The sequence below is a fragment of the Empidonax traillii genome, unplaced genomic scaffold (genome assembly GCF_003031625.1).
Source record: "Empidonax traillii isolate 1590-97213 ecotype Southwest subspecies unplaced genomic scaffold, ASM303162v1 scaffold665:size397641, whole genome shotgun sequence".
NCBI lineage: Eukaryota > Metazoa > Chordata > Aves > Passeriformes > Tyrannidae > Empidonax > Empidonax traillii.
Window position 1 is genome coordinate 140,512 of NW_020955858.1, and position 12,845 is coordinate 153,356.

The 12,845-nt window shown below is 43.8% G+C and overlaps 1 protein-coding gene across 5 annotated transcripts in view; it reads right to left on the reverse strand.

Moving 5' to 3' along the window:
- Positions 1-511: 511 nt before the first annotated feature.
- Positions 512-12,845, reverse strand: part of PAK1 (p21 (RAC1) activated kinase 1) — a 71,387-nt gene continuing 59,053 nt past the window's right edge. For all 5 annotated transcript variants that reach the window (XM_027899411.1, XM_027899409.1, XM_027899407.1 and 2 more), the window contains exons 10-15: positions 12,669-12,781; positions 7,419-7,536; positions 6,856-6,955; positions 4,885-5,081; positions 3,212-3,349; positions 512-1,726 (exon numbers count right to left, since the gene is read on the reverse strand). In XM_027899411.1, coding sequence (XP_027755212.1) covers positions 1,640-1,726; positions 3,212-3,349; positions 4,885-5,081; positions 6,856-6,955; positions 7,419-7,536; positions 12,669-12,781 — 753 coding nt within the window. In that variant the 3' untranslated portion in view covers positions 512-1,639. The remainder of the gene's footprint in view (positions 1,727-3,211; positions 3,350-4,884; positions 5,082-6,855; positions 6,956-7,418; positions 7,537-12,668; positions 12,782-12,845) is intronic.

The following is a 12,845-nucleotide window of genomic DNA, read 5'->3' on the forward strand; positions in this document are numbered from 1 at the left end:
CACTCTGCAGCACAAAGCAGAAGGCCCCTCAGAAGCAAAAGAGCTCACAAACTATCTACACCCAGTAAAGACGGTGTAAGAGCTGTCAGGTACTGTGGAGCCAATAGGAAAAATATATTTAATTAAACCCCAGGTGCAGGGATGAAAGGGCTGAGCAAACAGCAGGTCTCAGCATGAAGAAGGAATGAATTTTTGTGCAACACAAGTGCTTTGGAGGAAGATGAGAGATTACTCCAGAATAGTTTAAAACTCACCCCATGCATGACCAAAGCAGCACATAGAAAGCAGGTTCCACAGTTATAACACACACTTTTTAACCCTTTTCTCTATGTGTAAAGTTACTCCCTTGGGAGCCATTGGCTACTCCAAAGGACTACATAAGATGGGGTAAAAAACAAGGTTCTATTACTTCATCCAACACATTCAAGTGCCCGTTGACCATACAAGCAACAGCCCCTCCAACAGACTTGTCTGATGACAGGGAATTCTCCAGTTCTCCCCCAGCCCCGAGTTAAGAAACGCAGCAGTCGTTTTATTAAAATTCAGTACACAGTTGAACATAAGCCCAGTGTTTACAACCAATCCCTCTTCTAGTAGTTCCAGGTTTCCTGGTATTTTACAAACTATTAGCAACCAAACGAATCAGTAGCATAAAGAAACCATTGTTTAAAAAAAATTCATGTCCCCACATCTCCAAGAAGAAAGCAGCATCTATGATCAGTTTGTTTTCCATTGGACTTCCCCTAAGAAATAAGAGTTTTCAACATATTTTGCAGGCCAATCTTGTCTTTAGAATAGTAATTGCTCAGTTGGCTTTAGCATACAGGGCAAGGGTCTCTAAAAAGCCTCATAGCGCAATAAAATAACCCAAAAAGAGGTCTCTGACAATTTTTTTCCTGTGATTTACCTCCTAAACCAGAAATTTTTGAGATGTGTTTAATTAGTTAAAGTTCACACTAAATAGGGAAAGGGGGGGAGAAACCCAATTCACACAAATTGGCAGAGATCATCCACGAATTAAGTTCTCCAATGGCTGCAGAAAGCACACAGAGGCTTTGTCCATGCTCCCTCGAAATATCCAGCAGTGCTGCAAGAGGGATACACCTTCACATCCCTGTTCCCCTCTCAGTTGTTACAGCTGTTCACATTGCTGCTGCCTGCTTCCTTCCCTCCTCAAGTCATCCAAAGAACAGAGCAGCCCTGGTGGTGTAATAGCAGCTTGGCAGAAGCAGGAAAAATGCAGCCAGCAAAAGATTTAATTTATTAAGATAAACATGGTCTAAGGCTCCACATTATTTTTAAAAATAAACACAGTAAGAAATATGAAAACAAACTGGCTTCACTATGTGTAGGTCATGCTCAGACGTTCTCAGAAAGATCTTCTCAACCATATAAAATATTCTTCCCCTCCCATCCCCATCACGAGGATGGAAAGACAGTTCACTGCGTAAGATCAGCCATGTCCCTCTTGTGTGCCCTTCCACATTCTGTGAACAATACCTCTGCCACCCTTCAGGGCAGTCAAAGTTTTAAGAACACCCCTGTGAAGAAGTAGCAGAAGGGGAGAGGGGCAGGTAATTCAGTCTCTGAAATGAACATCTAAAAGTCTTGACACGATGACTGTGTTGACTTCACCACTTTAATGGTTGTTCTTAGCTGCCTCTTTAGCTGCAATAATCAGAGGAGTGAGACTAGACAGAGGCTTCGCAATTTTCAGGAACTGATGCTAGGAAGAAACAGAAAGAAAAGGGGTTAAATTTTTTTAGAACATGCCCCAGAAGTCTTGCAGCTATTCTAAACCTAGACCCATATGAAGTCCAAGAACCTACTCTAGTCTCTGAACAGGTGAAACCAGAAGCTCAGTTACCACCACAAAATTTCAGGGCTTGCCTGAAGTGATGAAGAGATTTGCACCCAACATATGCTAAATTATCCAATGTTTGTACATGTTTAAGATCAAGCAAAACTCAGCATCACCCAAGGCAACATGCTTCAGAGATGGAAAAAATAAAACAGTAAAAAAACCGGAGGCTACAAGGTAGTTAAAACCAGACGGAAGTGTTGCAGTCAAAATGTTCTCCTGCTCCAAGGAACAGGACATAAACGATCTCTCACATCTCAGGACTGGAAAGTCCAGCAGAAAAAGTGATTGTTCAACTACTGCCATTCTGACAGTCAGTAAAGTTTCATTACAGTCTCAGATGGCAACAACACACATCGAAGTCTGAACCCAATAGATAAACTAGTGAAGAAGAAGGAAAACAAAAATGGGAACTGCCTCATGGTTGAGGTCTGAATGCTCCTGATCACAGATTTATTTTACAAAGAGCTATATTTTCCATCGTCATGGCAAATCTGACAGAAAGAACATACAAACTACTTCTCTCATCCATGTTGGTAAAAAGCCTGGTAGCTTGGCCCTCAACTTGCACCAGGAGTTCAGACTAAGACACCAGGTTTTCAGTGAAGCATCTGATTATAAGATGCTGAGGCACTGGCACAGATTGTCCCAACTCTGGAAGTGTTCAAGGCCAGGTTGGATGGGGCTTTGTGCAACCTAATCTAGTGGAAGGTATCTCTGCACATGGCAGGGGAAGTGGAACTAGAGGATCTTTAAAAGTCCCTTCCAACCCTAATCATTCTATGATTACAATATCTCACAAGCTATGTTCCTTCACCTCTGTAAAGAGCAGTATTGGGCAAAATGTGGTATCCCCAAACTGCTCCAGTTAATGAAAGCCATGTACATTCCAAACGGCTTTGTGATCCCTCCACCAGAAAAGAGACAGCCAGAACATCCAATAGCTAGAAGCCTTCCTGCTGCCCAAATCGGAAACATGACAAGACCATGACAACACGTACAGATGTCATAGCCAGCTGTTTGAGGAAACCATGGGAATTAAGGGCTCAGCATTTGGCAGGCCTGGGGCATAGCTATTATTTGAGGTTGGACACAGAACATTCTGCACAGCTGCTACTAGTAGCCAGTACAACATAAAAAGGGAGCAGTCTGTTAACACTTTATTATGGATGTACATTTGGGGGTTGTTGGCTTTGGTTGGTTGTTTTTTTTTTCCTGGCAGGTTACCTTAGCTGTGCTTCTGCCTTCAGCTGATGCAGTATTTAAGTCCTCAAACAAGATCTCACCCTAAGCCTGGCCTCACTCGGGTAAGGTGATTACACTGGTTAAGTCTCACTGCCCATCACCTACCTGTAGCAGCTCTTTTGCAGAACCTCTCTTTTCCACATCCATTTCAAGACAGCGATTTAAGAAGTCTCGGAATATGGGTGACAGCTTTTCCGGGTTCTGCAGTTCTGGAGTCCCATTAGTAGCAATGAGATACAAGGCCTAATGCAAAAACAAGCACCAAAGAAACAGGAGGTTAGATTTCATCTCTGTATTACACCCATTTCGCTTCTCCCTCTCCCCAGTTCAATGGGGAGGAAAAAGCCCCCACCTTATCAGGGTGACCAATCAATGCTAAGTTTCAGCAAACAGAATAGTTGCCAGCCCTATTTTTTTGTGGATGAGATCCAATCCTTTATTGTTTTACCCTCTTAATCTGGGTTTGGATCCTGCAGCCCTCTCAAGGGATTACAAGGACAAAAACAACATTCCAACCCTGTTTACATAGGGAAGTTAACTGGCATGGCTCTACCAGTGCTTCTGTAATAACTATATCCTCATGGGAAGGTAACCTTGACTAAATAGGAGATTTTTTTCTGTCAGTACTTTGCCTCAGTGCACAAAGCCTAAAAAGTCATGATAAAGATGGAGTTGGCTCCTTACAAAAGGTGTCCAGCAGACTCTTCAGCAGCTTTTAACATCCTGCAAAAACAAGCTGTTTTGCTACTGCTTGGGGATGAAGTATTCGCACACACGCTCCTCTGAGAATCAAGGGACTCAGAATTCATCCATTTCAGGATTTCATGTGAGAAACTTCCTGGATGAATTTTCAAAGGAAGCGGAAATCTGCCAGAAACTTGTTAATATGCAGGCCTTTTGAGCACGTCACTCAACACATCCCATGGGAGCAGTCTGATAGCCTGGGAATTGGCATAAGTTGAGTTAAATGAGGCCAACGCACTGTTACTTTAACTCCAAACCATTTAATTCCTTATACTCTTATTTGCTGCTGCTCTTCTCTCCCAAAAATCACTTCCAGTGCAAGAGACAGAGAAGAAAGTTAGAATTTTTCAAGATTCCTCCAACCTGTGTAGCTGAGGGAGAAGCTAGAAACCTGTCTTATACTAAAAGCAGTGATGCCCCTACACACTGACAGCATCCCTCCTTTTGTTAAAAATTAAACAAGGGAAAGAGATCAGGAGGCTTAAGCCCCATGTAAAGGCTTATTAAGCTTGTAACTTTACTTTCAACATGCAAGGAGGAGCAATTTTTCAGTAGGAAAGAGCTCCGTTTATAGAATAGAATCGTAGAAACATAAAATGGTTTGGGTTGGAAGGGACCTTAAAGATCATCAAGTTCCAACCTTCCTTCCACTAGACCAGGCTGCTTAAAGCCCCATTCAGGCTGACCTTACTCAAGGAGAATTATTCCCCACTCACAGAGTACAAGGTTTCAAGACATCAATGCTTTTGTGCCATCCAGTACTCCTTCTGCCTCTGTCAGCATCTCCAGAAAGTGGGAAATTATGAGTGTGCATGATCTAACTCATTAGAGCTGACCTTCTGTGCAGGAAGAACCCACACCTGTGCTATCCAGAGCAAACTATTGTTTTAACTATCACAAACTTCTCACCATGACATCTAAGGAGACCATAAAATCATAGAATAGTTTGAATTAGACAGGGCTGCAGGTGTTGAAACCACACCAGAGGAGTCACAGGCTTAGCGAAGACCTGATGACAAAAGGTACTTGCTTACTCTCAGGGGGTTCTCATTGAGGTAGGGGGGCTCTCCTTCGATCATCTCAATGGCCATTATCCCCAGCGACCAGATATCCACTTTGGGCCCGTACGCCTTCCGCGTCACCACTTCAGGTGCCATCCAGTACGGGGTCCCCACCATGGTGCTGCGCTTGCTCTGCTCAGGAGTGATCTGAGCACAGAAGCCGAAGTCAGCTGGAAAAATTAAAATGGGGAGGAGGGGAAAGAAACAGACAGACTAATCAGCAAATTTCTCCAAAAACAAGCCTTACTGAGATATCGGAGCTGCAGTACACTTTACCTTGTTGCACTGTCTGGGGTGTTGCTGCTGTAAAAGGAGGGGTGGTTCTGTGGCTAACACAGAGCATGGTGTTCAGAGTTAAGTTTCTAAACCTGACTCTCTGAGGCCATGAGCATTATAGAGCTGCTGACTTGTCTATGTGAAAGATGGGGATCAGTAAATAACCACGTACAGATGTTGAGACACTCGACTGTGTTGCAGCATCATGCAGCTGTAATCCAGAGTGTCATATATGGTCTAAAGACCATCCGTGGGTATGTGGAAGTAGAATTTAATGCACATTCTGATCTAGATACACTCCCCAACCCACACACTGTTGTTTGATGGTATTTTCAGTCCAAGAGATATTACTTCCCCAGCAGGTATGTCATCCCTCAAACAGTATTCGCACTACATAGCAAAGAGTGTTTAGAATAAAGTACCTAAATTTATATTGATTATTTTCTTTGAATAGAGACAAAGACGGAGAGCCTTCACACAGAGATTGCTGGGTCCTGTATCTGATTTGTATTTGACTTACCAAAACAAAAAACTCATTCTGTTCTTGTGAGACCAGCAGAATCAACACAGCAAGATGCACTGCCCAACCTGACCCCCTACGGCATCACAGGTCTAATTTTAGGCAGAATGATGAAAATTAAACTGATTCCTAGCTGAGTTTTTATCAAGGGTAAATACCACGAAAGGACATATGGTTCATAAACAGGGCAAATTTCCAGCAGAGCCAACAAGCAGCTCAGATCCAGAAGGTTACTGCATCATGTCCACAGGGACTTCTTTAACTTTAAACTCCAGTCTGATACCTGCATATTATGCTCAAAGAAGCTATTCCATAAGAACAGAGCACTTTGGCCCCCATCAGCTATTCATCACTAACGCTCCAGAGACCTGAGTGTACCAAAGTGCAGCTTTAGTCTAAAAGCAATTATGTGCAAAAAAAAAAACCCCACCTTCTTACTCAGCATATCTGCACTGTGTGAATTTTGAGTCATATCTGCTGCCACTGCCGACAAAAATAGATTTATTTATGCCTGTTGGGTGCTAGCCAACAGAACTGAGAGGAAGAGAAAAGGAGCACAATTTTCTTAAAGCCATAGGTGGAAGATAATAATTGACTAGTTTCCAGACTTCTCTCTGCATGGGCAGAGACAGCACAACAGCTACCTTAGCACTCAGGGGGTAGAACAGCCTCAAGGTCTTCATTGCTGGTGATACCACATGGAGGAAACAACATTAGGTTGGCATTGTAAAATTAAATGATTTCAAGTTACATGGTTTTCAATTCTCTTCCGCTTCCCCTGTACTCCAAGTACCTGCAGTATTTTCCAGACTGAAGAGATTGTTCACAAATAAAGACTTCTGGCACTACACCTTCCAACCCAGCTCTCTAGACTGGAGTAGCATAAAAGTACTGTTATTTTAGTTCACATAAACAGATGGCCCAAAACTAAATGAAATCCAAGCCTGACTTCAAGTCTGGTATCAGTTCACAAGGATTCATGCTTGCCAATTTACATTAAAACCAATGCCACAAAAATATCTACAGGAGCATTTCTACAGCCTGTTCATCACCACTCAAACACCCATCTCCCTAAAATGCCTGGCCCAGAGCAGATAATTGGCCCAGAATGATAACTCAAGTCATCACCAGTAATTTTCCCTGCATACTTAGTTTGACAGAGCCATCCATTCCCAGTAGGATGTTGTCACTCTTGATGTCTCTGTGAATAACTTGGTTTGAATGTAGGAATTCCAGAGCTTGGAGACACTGAAAAAAAAAGTAATTGAGATATTCTTACTGTGCATGAAATTATTCACCAGTCACAATTAGCCAACTAAAGGACTCAAACAACATGCATTTTCAGCAGTAAAGGCGCTGTGTCTTAGGACCTTTCATTATATATTCATTATGTGCAGGACTATAGAGATACCCCACTGGGATCAGTAGGTCTTAGGAAGACAAGTTACTCCCTAAAGACCTGAAGAACAGACATAATCAGGAGGATTCCAACCCCATTTCCCACTCCAGTCCTCCCTCTAGGGAGAAACATAAGGCTTGCATTAGCATCGTATGCTGCAACCTTGCAGGTGAAATCCATCCTCTGAAAGAACGGCTGTTGCCTTACAGAAGCTGGAGACAGCTATTCAATACATGGAGTCAGTGACAGATCCTAGAAAGCCTGTGTCCCATTCCCAACCACAGCTCCCTCTGAGCACGAGTCCTGCTTTACCTCCCGGCACACAGCTGCGATTTGTCCCTCGTCCATGCAGGTCTCTGTCACGACATCTGTTAGGGAGCCTCCTGCCAAATACTCCATGACCACCCAGAGCTCTTCTCCTACAAGGTAACTGAAGAACCAAAACTAGATTTTAAAAATCAGCACGTTTAAGCATGTCACCGTCTACCTGGCCAGAATGCACATGGTTTCAAAGCTGTCTCACAAGTGCAGAGAAATCAGGAGTCACATTTAACAGTACTGGGGGAACCAGGTATTTGTGGTACTTTCTGTACATGGGAGGATCCGATCACAACCTGAACGACCAGAGCGAAGGGTGAGTGCAGAAGTTGAGGAGAGATGTAATGGGAGAGCTGGCTGCAAGTCTCCTGTCCATAAAAGCAAGACTGAATTTTGGAAAGGACACAGAGACCTGACCTTACAACTCCTGCTGCTGCTGCTAGGAGAGAAAGATAAGAGCTACTAGTCAAGGACGGGGTCCAAGTGTGCAGCCCAGACATTTGGCAAACAGCATGCTGTTTGTCACTTGCAAGAGGTGGCTGGGGGCTGCTTCATTGATCCTGGCATCCTGCTGTCCTAATCAACTGCCTGCTTTGCACAGGCCCAGAGACAATCCTGGGCGACACAAAGGATGGCTTCCCACAAACAGCCATGAAAGAATACTTCTTTTTTAAGCATTGTGCCTTTGAAAATCACGTCAATCTTTTTAGTGCTACCAAACTAGTTTGTGATTTTGTCTGAAAATTTCATAACAAAAGGAGAACTGGATGAAACATCAGTTCTGAAGACAAAAAGCCCAAACCCAAACCACTAACCATTTTTGCCTTTTTGGGCCCATCTGGAAAACATCAACACACACTTCTATGACAGATACATCAGCATGACCCATTCCTGAAGGAAGGAATCATCAGTTTGAAAACAGACCATCCTCTCATTTTTCAAGTGAGTGGACAGATGAGTCAAGTGAGAGGGCAGAGAATCTAATTAAAAGCTTTGGCTGGCATTAGAGTTCATCAAGGATACATTTGCTTTGCCCTAAAACACTGATCTTACTGAACAGTGAATTTGCTAGGAGCCAAATGCAGAGACCTGGATAGGTTCTACAGAACAATTAGGTAGAAAGCAACAGTGAAGGAGAAATAAGTTAAGCCCAACTTGGCATAGAAAGTTAAGACAGAGATGAGTGAGACACGACAGGAGTGACCAAGGGGTGGGCTTGACCCCCAAAGGACACACTGACAACACCTAAGCTGATGAAAAAATCCCGCCAAAAATAACTGTGATCTGAGCTACACCTGGATGACAGCACTATTACAGTTATGGAGAGCTTTTAATATCAGAGACAAAGAGGGTATCTTGGTTTGGTGATGCGGAAGACTACGTACAGAGGTACAGTCTGGAGTTTCTTTCAGGATCCCATGCCCAAGGGCAAGGGGCTATGCTCCCAGAGCAGACAGGTCTCCAACTCCACCATGGAACAGAAGCTAATGCTCGGGCATTTTTTTCCTTGGCATTACAGACCCCAGCAAAAGCAGCACCACCTGCCCAGCGGCCCACCTGAGTGAGAGAGGAGTAGCAGAACTGCTTTCAGAAGCACTCCTGCTATCTCTGTGGGTCATTTACCTTCTGTTGGGCTCTGAATGCCACTCCATCCACACCCTTCCTTCCTGTCCCTATGCTATTGCTATTTGTTCATGACTTCTGCCAAACCAGACTCTCTCCAGATTGTATCAGCACCCTCTCAACAAATCAGCCACCCCAGACATCCCAACACTTCCCTTCATTGCCAACAGCATGCTCTGCAGCCCAAATATACTTGAGCATAAGGATGGAGGTAAAAAGGGGCCCACCAGGCCTGCATGACAATCTCAGGTTCCACGCGCTGGGGAGCAAGCTGGAATCTCTCTGCAGCCAAAAGGGATGGAGCAAGCCAAGAACCACACTGTGAACCAAAGCTGTGCAATGAGCAGCCATGGGCATGTGCCAAGACCCTGGCAACTCAATAATTTGATGGATTTGACATAACACACAGAGAGATGGAATTAATGGTGGCTCCCTGCCAGCTATCACCAAAAAAATGTCACTTCAGAGGACTGGGTGGTACTGTCTTGTGGATCTTTCCACTCTCTTGCCAGTTTTAGTCATTGAGCTGCCCACTGTAGTCATGACTCAAACCCACTCTCTCAGTAGTTCTGGAGACACCACCAGGATGTCTGTACACCTACGTGCTGCTCTGCATGTGACATCAGGCATGGCATGGTGTCACACCTTGTCACTCACAGTCACCTTCCAAAACAAGGCTGGCAGTAAAAAAAACCTGGTGAAAGTCTTTGAGGAAGAAGGGGACACTTTCTCTTCATCCATCTGCAAGAGCAGTTAATATCTGATCCTGCAAGGTATTCCTCACCTTCCACGGAGATACCCTAGGAAGTTGTCCACCAAGCCCTTCAGATCACAAGTAGACACCAGTCATAGTCCCTTTTTACTGATAAAATTTATGAAATATGGTTTTTCCCAGAAGAACAAGTTCATTATTTCAGATCTTTGCACCAGTAACATGCCTCCAACATGCAAATATGAGCCAGTAGCCTGGAAAGAAAACAGTGTTTTCTTGTAGTGTGACTGTCTTACATCTTCAGCTTTATTCACTGACCATCCATCCCTATTTCAGTCTGGGATTGGGGTGAGGGTAACAGTGGCTACCACTTATTTACGGGGTTTATTAAGCTAAGGAGAGTTCTTCAGAAAGAAACCAAAGGGTAGGAGTTTGCTTTCCCTAACACAGGGTATCTGATGCCTGCGTTTATATGCCTAAGTTTAGAAGCAAGGCTCTGAGGGCCTCTTTCACACAATATAAAGAAACTGGCACCTCCAGCAGATAATTCAGCACAAGTGGCTTCTTGTCTGCACTGAAGACTGGTGTCACTGTCTTCAGAACCAGATGACTCTAAATTCAGCTCCCAAGTACAGCAGAATTATTAGGCTATGGCTTTAGGTTAAATGCCACAGCACACCTTTGTGCAACACTGGCCACTTACGCTGCAGCAGAAAAACTGTCTTAACCACAAGCAAGTAGGCCATGCAGGTAAGAAAGGACAAAGCTCATGAAACCCTTGTGTAAGGACAGGAGTTGAGGCAAAAAGGAAGTGAGGGAGCTGGTTTATGCCAATGACCATCTTACAGCTCCCCTTAGGGACTCAGAAGGGGAGGCACTGTAACAGAACCACAGAACAGAAGCCAGGTCCCAGTGGTAAGCATTTCCTTCCTCCTACTTCCTCAGTGACAGCAGAAGGCAGAAGCCAGAAAGTGGCATCCAAATATCAGCTTAATTCAGCACTTGAGAAGTAAGCAGGCACATTAGGCCAGGCAGAAGGGACACAGCAACAGGATCCTGTAGTTGAAAAGCTGAAATAGTATCATAGATGCAAGAATCCCCATGTTCATCCCAGTTGCTGTTCTGTCCATGTGCAGCACTCAACAAAAGCTAATCCCTCTGAAAAAGATTAGTGAAAGTGGAGGACAAAAGCAGCAGCTTTTGTTGTTGGAAGTTTGAACAAGACAGCAGGATGTGCAGCTATCCTGTAGCAGGGATGCACTGGCTAGACAAGGCATGTACACAGTGGTGCCCTCTAATGAGAAGCGACTGCCTCCCAAACAGTTTTGTCGGAACAAAGCCTCTAATCAGCCAGGAGAAAATAACTGTTTCATCCTAGATGCAATTCTTAACTCTTCTTTACCACTTGTTTCGTTTTACACTGGTAACATTCTCCTGCTCTTTGTAAGAAAAGGGTGTCTGCCCAGCAACACTTCCCTGCACACACACCTCTTTCACAAAATTTCAGGAGCAGACTTCCTGTCCTTTCAACAAAGTAGTTCTTTACAGCTATGCACAGGACACATAGCAACATGAAAATTCAGCAGTACTACTGATATTGCAGTTTATAGGTAGTACTTTTTTTGGCTAAGACATTAAAAGTCTGCTAAAGAGAGCTATTAAAGAAACAGCTCATTAGCTGTTGATATACATGCAGAGAAAACAAGTGTGTAAATACTCTCAGATTTCCAAAAGAGATTATAGGTGACATCCCTCCATTGTATCTTAAAAAAAACCCCAAACTGCCAAGATTAAATCCTGCAGCTCACCCTATCTAAGCAGTTTTTACCCTACAATAAGCCAAACCTGCAGTTCATCAGAACTGCTACATTCAGACTCTGAGTGCACCAGACTGAAAGTCTTACTGCAGCTTGAATAGGTCTACCTATATCTTTCTATGGTGAATGACATAGCCTTCACACAATGCACCAGTGTTATGTTGATGGTGAATTCAGTCACCATGCAATACTTTTGCCTTTTGGTCTTTCAGTATCACAGAGTCAAAGAATGGTTTGGGTTTAAAGGAACCCTAAGGATCAGCTTGTTCCAACCCCCCCTGCCATAGGCAGGGATATTTTCTGCTAGACCAAGTTGCTCAAAGCCCCATCCAACCTAGCCTTGAACACTTCCAGGGATGGGACAGCCACGACCTCTCTGGGCAACCTGTTCCAGTGCCTCACCACCCTTACAGTAAGGAATTTCTTCCTTATACCTAATTTAAATCTACCCTCTTTTAGTTTAAAGCTGTTCCCCTTTGTCCTGTCACTATCTGCCTGCATAAAAGTCACCCTCCCTCCTTTTTAAAAGCCACCTTTAAGTACTGAAAGGCCACATTGAGGTTTCCCTAGAACTTATGTTATGTGTCACGTCATTCACCCTCATTGCTGTTATGCTATTGCATAAAAGCCTCCATGGACAGTAACAGGGACAAGACTATCAGTCTGCTCCTCTGCCAGCAGAATGTCAGCATTGCTCAGTGCAAGAGGAAAGAAGAGGAAAACAAATACAACTAATATGGTTCAAACTATTTCTATTTCTCCTCTAGGAGCAGGAAGGAAACAGCTTACTGTGTCAAATTTGTCAAGGGAGAAAGCTGGAAAATGGAGTCCTGACTGGATACTGCTAGTACCTTGCTACTAGCACCTCTAAAGAGAGCCTAGACACCCCACTGATACCAATTCAGATTCCTGTTTCTCCTAGACATGGAGAGAGACCACCAAGCCACTCGCACACCCATAAAGCCACATGTGTGCATTAATCAATGCAAGGTTGTCCTATACCTTGCATTAAGCTGAGCCTGAAACACTTACGACACTGGCAAGAAAGAATTTTCCAGAGTCTCTTTGTGAACCCTTTAAATGCTGACTTACCTGTCCAAGTAGTTGACAATGTTGGAGTTTTTGTTTTCCCTCATCACAAGGATTTCATTAATAATCAGTTCTTTTTTGGGCTGCTGCTGCAAATTCATCTGTTTGATTGCAACCTGCAGTGAAGAGACACCAAGTAAAGTATTATTACAGGAGTTCCCCAAAAATGTGCCAGTATCA